Source organism: Hoplias malabaricus, chromosome 9 (genome assembly GCF_029633855.1).
Source record: "Hoplias malabaricus isolate fHopMal1 chromosome 9, fHopMal1.hap1, whole genome shotgun sequence".
NCBI lineage: Eukaryota > Metazoa > Chordata > Actinopteri > Characiformes > Erythrinidae > Hoplias > Hoplias malabaricus.
In genome coordinates this window covers 31078242-31090804 of record NC_089808.1, presented here as the reverse complement: position 1 = coordinate 31090804, position 12563 = coordinate 31078242, and the positions used below count along the sequence as shown (strand labels likewise).

At 35.9% G+C, this 12563-nt stretch overlaps 2 protein-coding genes across 2 annotated transcripts; both read left to right on the top strand.

Annotated features, from left to right (window-relative positions):
• Positions 1-551: 551 nt before the first annotated feature.
• Positions 552-3312, top strand: tm4sf21b (transmembrane 4 L six family member 21b). The gene is made up of 6 exons (XM_066682160.1): positions 552-633; positions 734-949; positions 1627-1692; positions 1942-2078; positions 2821-3007; positions 3208-3312. Exons 2-6 carry the CDS (start codon positions 758-760, stop codon positions 3211-3213), a joined length of 588 nt encoding a protein of 195 aa, XP_066538257.1. The 5' UTR covers positions 552-633; positions 734-757; the 3' UTR covers positions 3214-3312.
• An 858-nt stretch (positions 3313-4170) lies between these two features.
• si:dkey-3k24.8 (lysophosphatidic acid receptor 4) lies at positions 4171-8871 on the top strand. Its single transcript, XM_066681684.1, has 2 exons — positions 4171-4275; positions 7383-8871. Exon 2 carries the CDS (start codon positions 7430-7432, stop codon positions 8387-8389), a length of 960 nt encoding a protein of 319 aa, XP_066537781.1. The 5' UTR covers positions 4171-4275; positions 7383-7429; the 3' UTR covers positions 8390-8871.
• The last annotated feature ends 3692 nt before the right edge of the window (positions 8872-12563 follow it).

Below are 12563 nucleotides of genomic sequence, written 5' to 3'. Positions count from 1 at the left end.
AGATAATGGATGGATGGATGTTACAGATAATCTGCCAAATGCATAAATGTAAATGTAGATAATGAATGAATGAATTTGCATGAATCTGTATCAAATCAAACTGTATCAGTTTGACATTCAGCCAAAACTTATGTTAGATTTTGCCATGTTATCCTCTGTTAACATTTTCCTTAACTGTATTACCTGGGGTTTTATATTGTATTTTATATTACATTGTATTCTTAATAATAATAATAATTTTACATTTTCTGGATGTGAATGTAATAAATAGTGCTGTTTTTGTATTGTTATGTTTGTTCAGAAGCTTAAAATATCTTTTACACTCTCTTCTCTGTCACTTCACCTTTTGCCTTTTTATTGTTTATTCTTCCCTTATCTGAAAGCCCTTCTCAACCACAGCTTTCGATAAACTCATGACATTTGAATTATACTGGCTGTTCTCATTTATGGCAGGTCATAAATGATAAGGATGGGACTCTTCCAATCACATAGCGGGTGCAGTTGTTGTACTCTCCTCACCATCCCACCCACCATCTCTTACCTCATGGATTCACAGCATTTATAGTAGCAGGTTTCATCTGTTTTACACCTTGCTGAATCTGGGAAGCAGGAGAAAACAGGATACACAGTCAGGTTCCCATTCACTTCAAATAATTTGGATTTTGGAGTTCATATGCTTTCAGTAGCCTGAGTCATCTTTGTAAGCCTTGGCTTTTTTGCCCTTTCTCTACAGATTTAATCTGTAATCGGTTCAACAATGTGTACGGGAAAGTGCTCCAAGTTTATTGGCATTACACTCTATCCTCTGGCTGTTTTGTCGATCCTGTGCAATATTCTGCTGTTCTTCCCTGGTTGGTCAACACAGTATGCAAAGAATGACAGTGAAAATAGTCCACGTCTTACAAATGAAGTCAAATATATGGGAGGGGTCATTGGAGGTGGCATTATGGTGAGTTTCAATCTGATATTCTTAACATTAACATATTATATTACTCCCTGCCATGATGTTTCTTTTATCATCTATTGTCAACACATATCTTTATCAATCATATTTTTCATATCCCATTATGAATGTAAGTTCAACCAAGTGTCTATTCATTTTGATTATTTTTCTGACATTTTATATAACACTAAAGCCTCAAACTTCCAGAATATAATCCTAACAATTACTTTGGTTTTATTCCTATTGCCAAATATTCCCTAAAGGTTTCAGCAAGTAGTTAGAACATCTATAGATAATTTATAGGGTATTAGCATCTTATGGAACTCTCTTGTAACTTTCTCACTCATACACTCATTCACTTCGTCACCCTCTCACTCACACAGTCAACCACTCACTTTCTTCTTCTGTCAGTCACTCACTCATATTTAATAAAATATTCCACATGAGGTGATATTCAGTGCTCTGCATTAATGATACTATGTCTCTTTGTCCGAAATGGAAGCCATGTTCCAGTTTTTTTTAGGGTCAATGGAAGCACAGTTCAATTAATCCTCCACATTCCTATATCTAAAGTCTGCATTGATTAATCCTGCATTTAAAACATAATTTTCAGGTCTGGTGTAATTTGCTGTATGTACTCATAGGGTGGCACTGAAATGACCTGCAATTTTTCTGCTCTGCAGGTGCTGATCCCAGCCATTCACATCCACCTGACAGGGAAACAAGGCTGCTGTGCTAACCGCTGTGGAGTGAGTTGTGGGCTACATGATTTTCATTTTATTTAAACCCCCCAAACTCTGAACATAATTTTCTATGATAGTTGAGCATTGATGTAAATGTAAATCTGAGAATGTCATGACAGACAGCATACACTAATCTGAATGTTATTGTATGCTTTGCATTAGTACCATTCAGTACATATATAGTCATTTTATGAATTCCTGTTACCTTAAAATTAGGATTTACTTAACAGGCTTTTTTTGAACTTTGCCCTTTAGATGTTCTTGTCTATAGGTTTTGCTGTGCTTGGTGTGGCAGGAGCAATGTACAGTCTGGGTGTGGCTGCAGCAGGAATGGCTAATGGCCCTGTGTGCAGCGATAGCACAGGTGTCTGGGAAAGACCATTTGCTAACAAGTATGAAAGTCCAAAGTCCAAAGTTTATATTGTACATTTTTAAAAATAAAAGGTGCCAGAAAACTTTATTGCATAGTATGTTTACGTTTAGGGCGGCACGGTGGCGCAGCAGGTAGTCTCGCAGTCACACAGCTCCAGGGACCTGGAGGTTGTGGGTTCTAATCTTGCTCCGGGTGACTGTCTGTGAGGAGTTTGGGGTGTCCACCCTGTGTCCATGTGGGTTGCCTCCGGGTGCTCCTGTTTCCTCCCACGGTCCAAAAACACATGTTGGCAGGTTGATTGGTGACTCAAAAGTGTCCGTAGGTGTGAGTGAATGTGTGTCGCCCTGTGAAGGACTGGCACCCACTCCAGGGAGAGTTCCTGCCTTGCACCCAATGATTCCGGGTAGGCTCAAGACCCACTGTGACCCTGAATTGGAAAAGCGGTTACAGATAACGAATTAACGTTTGTGTTTACATTTAAGGAATTTGGCACTTTTGCATTTAGCAAAGTGTTCTTGTCTGAGCTGGAATCAAGCACCAACCCATCACAAACCAATCCACATGGCACCCAGTTAGTCCACATCTTTTCTTTTTAACGCTGTGGGAAGTTTCAGTGCATGGTTCAACTATGGCCTTACTCCGAAGAACATTTTCTGGCACCTTGATTTCATCCCATTAATTTAGAGAATCAAACAGCCTCACTATAAACAACTCTTGTTCTTGTTATTAAGAATGTAGAAACCTGTTTTCTCTCTGGACAGTAGTGGTAGTTACCTGCAAAACCCTGGCATCTGGAATACCTGCATTGAACCAAAGGATGTGGTTGAGTTTAATGTGGGCCTCTTCAGCACCTTGCTTGTGACTTCATGTTTAGAGCTGATACTATGCGGCTTCCAGGCGCTCAATGGCCTGTTTGGTTGTCTTTGTGGCACCTGCAACAATAAATCGGTGAGAGATTCTGCAACTAAATTGCAATTTGTCAGATAAGTGTTGATTTACCACAATTAGTATTTCATAATCAAAACTTTAATGAAGGTCTCTGAAAACCACAAGCAATTTTTCACATAAGATCATTCTCACAGTGTTCATGCATTCCTAATAAAACGTTCTCTCCATGAATCTTACTCCTAAAATAAATGTATCCACAGGTCTAATGCATTTTCAGAGGAAGGAAGACATCAACTACAGCCCAACCATTTACCTCATTGCCTTGAGGAATATAAGCAGCTCATTAAGAATATACCCTGCCCTGTTTTTATAGTGAGCAGCTCTTAAAATGAGATGTGTGAGACACAGCACTTCCTGTGGTGCCCCTAAACTGAGTATTGTGTCACAAGCAAGTTCCATCTGATGTTTCACATAAACATATCTAATATTTATAAAGACATATTCCAGTAGGCATAATTAGGTATAAAGATTGCATTTACCAACTATGATTGCATTTACCTACTATATCAGATGTTCATTTTTTCTTCCGAAATTAGCTTGTCAGACATTTTCTGGGATGAAATGTTTATGTCTGTTTTTGTTATGAGCTAATGTAGGTGTCCATTAGACTTATGAAGACTGCTCTATTGTAGGGTGTTATCAAAAATGATAAAGTTTTACTACAATTATTCAAAATTATCATTTGTGGTTTGGAATTATTTTGTAAATAAATGTAATTTATTTATTTATTTATTTATTCACAAATGTGCACTTTACAAAGGGAAATGTATATGGTCTCATGTCCTAGGCTTCTGCTAAAATGCAGCATTGCACTTTAAGTGTACTGTGCATGTATCATCCACAGTCTTCACCCTCATTTCTAGTTTGTGGTCTAACAGTCATCGGCAGCTGCCGTAAAGTTCATTTAAGCTGATTTGAATTCAGATGCCTCATTTTGATTTTCCATCACCTGAAAAGAGTAGCAGGGCTATGATTCTCTTCACATAAGAATTATTTGCAAATGCAGCTGTGTTTCTTCATCAAACAGTAAGTAGTGACTTTTATTTTGTAAGCAGAAGAAAAGTAGGCTTTCTGAGAAGTCACACTGGAAGCACGATACTGTAGTAGCATAAGCACTGACCAAGTGAGAAGGATTTCCTGGGTTGTAACAGTCACAGTTTTTGTATCCAACCCCCAAGGGCAATGACAGGGTAACTTGAGCAACATAAAGACTGAGAGTTGCTGTGGACGTAGGACTTGAATATATACATCTCTAAAGTATTTTTCAGGTAAGTTTGTTGATCTGACATTTTGTTGAGGGATGTATATAATCAATCATTTCAAGAAATTACTTCATGTTTTAATCTAGTTGACTGTGTAATTTTAAGAAGATAGAATTTGTGAATTGATGAGGAATGTCTCTCAACATGTTATTTTTTACACATGGTACACGCAGACGATATAATAAAGATGTGGTTTATTTTAGAGACAAAAGGAAAAAAGCTTGTCAGGCTAAAAAACTGGTTAAAAACAAAGATAAAATATACTTTTAACATACAACAAAATATCTAAAAGACAAATTAAATTAAAAGACCTTTGGAGTTCCTTTAAACTTGGAATGTTTTTTTTTAAATGTAAATCTTCAAGTTTATTTAACTCGCAACCAATGTGTGCAGCATGGGTAAGTATCATTGATATGGAGGTGTATAATGGTACTTAAAAAAAAACAAAAAAAACAAGCAGCTTTAAAGTTGAACTCTGTAAATCATGGAAGCAAAGCATGGAAATCAAATTTCAGCAAGACCATACTAGGCCTCGTGCAAAAACAGTATGGCATGGTAGGCACAGAATGCATGACTGGCCTACCTACTGTCCAGATTTGTTGCGGCACATAAAGAAAAGAATACTCAGATAATAGCAAACACATAGTTCTGGGTAGTCTTGTATTAAACAAAAATAGACAAAAATCCACTAGCAAAAGTGCAACAATATTATCATTTTTTTCATTTTGTTGTACAATTTTGTTCAAACCAAATGATTTAGTTAAAAAAGCATTGCTCACAGTTTGGAGTAGAAATGAAGGAAGTGTGAGAGGCTCGAAGGAAATGCTTAAGGAAGTCGGTACGCAAAGCATGCTTTTGTGTTAAAATAAAACAATAAAAGTGTGACTTCGGAACACAAATGGTGGTTGACTGAGGGACAAGTTCAGAAATCCTGCTCTAAAATAAGCATTATTTTCAAAGAAAATAATGAAAGTGACAGACAAAAATAGTTTCAGTTAAAGTTATTAACTAAGGAAGATGAACTTATTATATTTATCTGAGACTGAGTTTGATTTACAGCAGGGATGTTCAAAGTCTAGCCCCCAGGCCAAACGCGGCCCGCCATAAGATTTGAATTGGCCCGCTGCATCACTACATCATTAGTGGCCTGCTGGCACTTGGCAAAGTTTCACAGTGAGAACTGACCTCTTTTGATATCCTGCAGCAATCAATGCTCTAAAATGAAATTCAGTTTTTAAATACAATGTGTTTAGTAAATTTGTCTTTTTCATATTTTGAATACACTGTTATAAATAATTTAGTAATAATATAAATGGAAAGAGAGACTGGCACTTAAGAATTTTGATGTAATCCAGTTTGGCCCCCTTTGAAAAAATGTGAACAGCCCTGATTTACAGTATTGCAGTCTCAGTTAGAGTGAACTAATCAGAAATGTTTGTGCGCCAGTCAGAAGGAAACCCAAACAAACCTTGTCACTGTAATTTAAGCTACATCTCCAAGTATACATGCTAAAATAGTCAAGCAATTTTTAAAAAACATGATACATGATTGTTCATGATTTCCAAAATGTATTTGATAAAATAGGAATGTTAGTTTCATCCTATTTTGATTGTAATAATTCCCCCAATAATATAATAAGCCCAGAAGATAATACAATTTTACCCTTAACTCATTATAAATGTTATAAAATCCAATCTCAAGTATTTAAATCACTTATTACCTTATTGAGAATTTGTAACATTTTCAGGTTGATCATTTGTAATAAGATATTATTTTATTGATTATTTTATGTATCAATGAGACTTTAATTATTAAGGTGAATAACTTCCATTTAATTTCTCTAACAGTACTGTATTAAACACAGTCCAATAATTTTAGTTAGTACATGCCATTTCAAACTTTAATATGCCAAAAGGAATCCTGTGACCAGAATCACTATTGAATTCTCTGGGCTCTGAGGCATATGGGCAGCTGCAAAGTAGAAACATGTATCATGGTCATAAAATTCAATGCTTTAACTATCTTTTGGAAAGTATTGGATGAAGTGTGCACTGGACCAAAGAAGAATAAGATGATCCACACTGTTACCAAAAGCCAGGGTCTGTCATAGGAAAGTGTCAAAGTTAATAAACACTTCGCCATTAAACCTAAAACAATAAATCTTTTCCTGGGACACCGAACCATATTCCAAAAAGACAATGACACACCACATTCTGCATGCATTACAAAGGCATGGCTTTTGAAAGTTTCCTAATATGTTTTTTTTTAAATAATATAACATTTTAAGGCTATAAAATATATTATTGTTAAACATTTTATTACATTCATTGGTCAAAACCCAGTGTTACAATATTAGGCAAGTTATTTAAAGTTAAATGCACATATTTTGTACATTTTTAGGTGTTACTGCATTATTGGAATTTATTAAATTATTCTTGTCATGCACATTCAGAAAAAGAATGTACGGTACAAGTACATTATTGTCAATGAAGGTACAAACAGTTTAACGTACCTTTAAAGGCACAAGGGTGGTTGTACAGTCAAGTTGTGTTCCCTAAAGGTACGTTAAATTCTCTTCTCCAGAAGGACAGATGAATATTTGTAAGTTTTCATTGTATAACTGTGTAAAATTAAAGAACAAAACATAAGTCCTGGAGATGAAATGGGATGTATGAAATCAACACAAATTATAAATCTACCATTAATATAGAATACGGCACAATTATGTTCCCTAAGTTGAGGTACTGAATATGTAGCCTTGGTGACGGCAAAATGTAACACCACAGTGACAGGTTTTTGAGTATAATTAAACTTGGTTTTAATGTCATTCAAGTCATGTTGGTTTTATTCAAAATGACATGCAACATCGACCACCTACAACTTATTCACATATGAGATAATTTTTTTGGAATAAGTTATTTGCGGAAAATGTGGTATGTGGTTGTAACTCATTTCTCTCTATGACACCTACAGTGGCATCATTTTCTGAGGTGGAGGAAATGTTAACTATTTTTAACACAGGCATGTTCATGACTAAAATGATTAATTTGGTTTTTACAGCAGCCATGCAGACATCCTGTGTTAATATAAAATTTTCTTGTGTTCCATTTCAGCCTCCTGAAAGCTAAACAAGGTCTAAACACCATCCAAAAGAGGAATTATGTCAAACTCAACAAACAGCACAGATTGTCATGAACTGGAACAGATAGATATCGGTTTTATTGTGGTGTATGCTCTGGTCTTTGTAGCTGGGCTCACTCTTAATCTTATGGCACTCATAATTTTCTTCTGCCAAACCAGTTCACGCTCACACACCATGGTGTACATGACCAACCTTGCAATAGCAGACCTTCTTCTAGTTTGCACTTTGCCATTCAAGATCTATCAACATTGCGGTTTTGAATTGTCAAAGACAGTCTGTGAAATTTTTGGAGTTATACTGTTAGCAAACATGTATGGAAGCATCTTCCTGCTCACCAGCATTTGCCTTGACCGCTGCCTGGCCGTCTGCTTCCCTTTGTCATCCCGATTGCGTGAAGGTCGCAAAATGGCACCTGTAGTGTGTGTGGGGATTTGGGTGCTAACCCTAGGAGCTAGTCTACCAAACTATCTGTTTGGAAGAAAACAATTAAATAACACACGTCCTTGTTTCAGAAGGCTTCCTCTCTATGCCATACAGACATATGCCCTTACCTCCTCTTTAATCATAGGATTTGGGATCCCACTAGTCATCATGGTCCTCTGTTCCTGGGGGCTTGTTCAAGCTATCAAGAAGAGTACCGCAGCACAGACAGATGGCTTGGTCAATAGCAGTAAGATCCAGAAGATGATAAGTGCTAACCTGGCCATTTTTATTATCTGCTTTCTGCCATATCATGTCATGTTGTGTGTGATCTATACCTACGGGCCCAATCCAGACAATCCATGCTCATTGATATCAGCTTACCAATACAGTCTGATGGTAGCCTGCCTGAATACCACTCTGGACCCTCTGGCTTATTACTTTACCACAGAGACATTCCGTAAAAAGGTTGAATTTGGTGTTGTTTGGAGACTGTGGCCCTTGAACAGTCATAGCTCTGATGAAAACAACCGTTCCAGAGTGCCTCTCAGTACCTAAAAGCTTTAGCATGCATTTTGCCAGGTGGGCTTATAGATGGCCAGGTGGACATAATGATTTGGTTGATCGGTCTATATACACCCGTGCTGTAATCATGGTTCTGTATACAACACCAGAACTTCTAATCTGCAAATTCAATAAATTCCATCATGATGTTACATGATAAAAACATTTGAAACACAATTGCACAAAATAATCTGTGGGGTAATATTTTACAATTGTTTACAGTCAAATAAAACAGGTTAAGGGACATTCACTGAAACGTAATTAAAATGTAAAATGATTAGGCAGATGACGATTACAGTAAATGTAAAGAGATCCTCAGTAATATTACACTTCTAAACTCACACATTCATTAATTATTATATGTTTATGCATTGTATAAATGTACAGTACTGTGCAGAAGTCTTAGGCACCTAAGATAATTATATGTATTTAAACTAATGTCTTCTCACTAAGTGTGGTGCTTGTATAAAGTTATATGTAATCACAGTAAATACAAAATAAATAAATAAATAATTAAAACAAATAAGAAATATGATTTTTTTAATAAAGTAGTATGTGTGAGTGAGTTTGAAGAACAATGTTTTGTTTTCGGATTCTCCTTGATCAGATTCTCCTAGATTGCTTTAATTTGTTAAATCAACAACACACATTATTTAAAATCAGTATTTATTAACCTGTAAAACTGGACGATTATTGGATGGTAACCCCAGATAATACGGACTGCCACAAGGTGAGATTTGGAAAAAGTTAAACCAACACATTCACACACAGAATATCAGACTTATTGGAATAAAGTTATTTTTGGTTTTATTCTAATTTGGGGCATTATTTGTTGTTTGTTTGTTTGTTTGTTCTTTAGCAAATTACTTACTGCTCACAATCTTTGGTGCCTAAAACTTTTATATATGTACATATAAAATAAGATTATATTTCCTCTATTTTGACTTCAACTTCAAAAAAGAAAGTTAAAAAAATCTGCGCATGTAACCTTCCTTAAAACTGCTTTGTCCTTGTCCGTAGAAAGTATAACATGGTGGCAAATATAAGTATTAAAAGTGCTTTTATATACATATACATAACGTATGTATAAGTTATAGTAACATAATTTAGTTAATTTGCAATTAGCTGTACTTAATGAACTTAGTGTAAGTACATACTGCCTTTTTAGATTTAGCATGTCTACACAGAATGTACAGCCAGTATGTTGTTTTGCAATACTGCACAGTTTCCGGTGGTAGCAGAGGATGATTCATAAAGAAAATTCTGTTTGGGCTATCAAACAATGATTAATGACTACATGATCTGCTACTTAATATTTGCATAACACCAGATATGATGATAAAGTTCAATGACAGAGTTGTGAAACAGAAAAAGAAAATGTGAACAATATGTGAAAATTAATGTATTCTTGTTTGTTTCCTTTTTTCCCCAACATTTCAAAAAACTAGTTCATAAAATGAATGGCTCCACATGTGTGCATGGTCCGGTGTGGATCCTGAGGTTGAAAGGGGGATAGCAAAGTATCTGGAGAAGAAAATGGATCACAATCTGTAATTTTAGTACTACAAATTACATCTCTAGGGTAAGCGGAGCTAATCAAATGAATGATGTAGTAGATGATGTTAATTTTATGGCTAATTTATGTGTATTTTACATATGTAAAATTAGCTTGCCATGACCATTTAGTACATTTCTACACTGTTGGGGGCAGCGGTGGCGAGAGGCAAGTGTCAGGTCAAAAAAGCCTTCTTTCCTTAAATGAGTGACTTAGTTATCTGCCTAATTAAAAAACAATAAAACTTCTTTAAAAGATTTCACAGACTTTCCAAACAACCATTAATTCTAAGTCGCCCTGTGTCCAAGCACGACTGACCACCTCAGAAAATCCAGTGTTGTATACCCTTTTTTGACAAGGAGGTGTCAACACCTGGCTTCTCCTTGTCCTTCCCAAATACATCACAGCCCTTGATCATTATTTCCAAATGATGTGATTATTTTAAGGTTGCTAAATATTCATTAAATGTTATGTCATTATGAATGTTTTCATTATTTTACAGCCAAGTTTTTCAAAATAACATACTGAGGCTTCAGGCTAGTCCTCTCTCAACATTGCCCTGTCTGCCAGTAAGGCAAAGTTGATAATAAAAGTTTAAATAGTTTCACTGTCTCAGGCTTCTGCCTTGGATCCAGCAGCTACTTTCAGAATAAGACTCAGAATAAGCACCATTGTTCACATAAAAAGCATATGGATGATGTTTACCAAAATTCTATTGAACTACTTTAGGCTTCTTCTCAAAGAGCATGCAGACCAACTCAGAGAGAACCAGCTTCACATTTTCACCTTTAATTAGAATATTTTGCATTAAACATCACAATCCTTTTTAATTTCCATGTTTTATATTTAAGGCAATGCTTTAGCCATTTAGCTCTGTCACAAGCCTGAGACCAGAAGGTTTTCAGTTCCGTTCCCAGGATCAGCAGGAAAAGCATGGCTACAGTGGCCTTCAGTAAGGCACCTATCCCCCAGGCGCTATTGCTTGAAGCCCACTGCTCAGGTTGTATATGTCTGCTTACTTCCCCTAGTGTTTATAGCTATGATAATTTCTCACTAATATGTGTTTGCGTTTTCACTTGGAGAATACATTTCTCCAAGGGGATTAGTAAAATGAGCTCTTCTTTTACATACTGAAATAAATTATATAATCTTCTACTGTTGCACTCTTGCCTCCTTTTTTCAGCCATGGTGAAATGGCGTTGAGCTCACAACATTTAATTCTTCCATCCTTTCATCAAACTTTGAAGGGTGATCACATCCATTTACATACCCTGCTCCAAACGTTACATAGTGCAGTTTCTGCAGTGCTGAGCCCAGAGTAGCAAGAACAGAAACTCTATGCTCTATGCTCACAGTCATAATGATTTTGAAGCTGTAATTTTAAGGTAAAAATATTATAGTTCCTTTAAAAGCATCAAGATTTCATGTTAAATACACTAGCGTTTCCATGGATGAAATCTGGAAATATCTTGTTACTTATCAGTTTACATATTCATTATGATGAATATGTAAACTGATCAGTCAACTTAAAGTTGTTTATGTGTAATAAACCACTACAATATTTATTCATCTTGGTGGGGGTTTATTTTAATGGGAGAATATTGGATATGTGTAAACATGCAACATGGGAATGTATCTGAGTCTGGAATGTTATATGATGACATATCACAACTGTCTACTTTTAGCATTATTCATTCATTTATTCATTATCTGTAAGTGCTTATCCAGTTCAGGGTCGCGCTGGGTCCAGAGCCTACCTGGAATCATTGGGCGCAAGGCGGGAATACACCCTGGAGGGGGCGCCAGTCCTTCACAGGGCAACACAGACACACACATTCTCTCACACACTCACACCTACGGACACTTTTTGAGTCGCCAATCCACCTACCAACATATGCTTTTGGACTGTGGGAGGAAACCGGAGGAAACCCACACGGAGAATACACCAACTCCTCACAGACAGTCACCCGGAGCGGGAATCGAACCCACGACCTCCATGCCCCTGGAGCTGTGTGACTGCGACACTACCTGCTGCTGCAACTTTTAGCATTATATTAGTTTCAATCATTCAATCAAATCAAAACTATAAGAAATAAAAAATATTATAAAACACTCTAATTTCTGTTTGTACTGGAAAATATGTTCTAAATTATTTATAAAAGTTCACGGTACGTCGACAGATGACATCACGAACGAGAAGTTTGTTGTTGCCGCAATTTTGGCTGTCAATTGTGGCCAAGGCTGTATTAGAACTATTAAATTCTGAGCATTTCCTTTTCGGTCATTTCCTTTTATCTGTGATGAAAAAAAATGAAAGCGTTACCACTAGGGAAGATTATAAATCTTTTAAAATCCTGTCAATTTCTGTTTAATCCATAGGGTTGTAAAGTACAAATATATTAAATAATACAATAAATAATCTGGAATATTTTCTGGTTCATGTTATTATTCTGTACAAATATTGTTTTTTAAATATATATATGTAGTTTAAATGGTGGCTCTGGTTAAGATGTCAAGCTCTAATAATATACACTATAACATGACATCATCGTCATCACTACAGCCTAAATTTGTAATGTATTTATATAATCTAAATATGTATGTATTTAGATT

What these genes read in the sequence shown, in the direction of transcription:
- tm4sf21b (XM_066682160.1), top strand. Translation starts at nt 758, where the DNA reads ATGTGTACGGGAAAGTGCTCCAAGTTTATTGGCATTACACTCTATCCT. An exon ending in TCATTGGAGGTGGCATTATG is followed by an intron (nt 950 to 1,626) that starts GTGAGTTTCAAT and finishes TCTGCTCTGCAG; the next exon opens with GTGCTGATCCCAGCCATTCA. An exon ending in GAAAGACCATTTGCTAACAA is followed by an intron (nt 2,079 to 2,820) that starts GTATGAAAGTCC and finishes CTCTCTGGACAG; the next exon opens with TAGTGGTAGTTACCTGCAAA.
- si:dkey-3k24.8 (XM_066681684.1), top strand. Translation starts at nt 7,430, where the DNA reads ATGTCAAACTCAACAAACAGCACAGATTGTCATGAACTGGAACAGATA.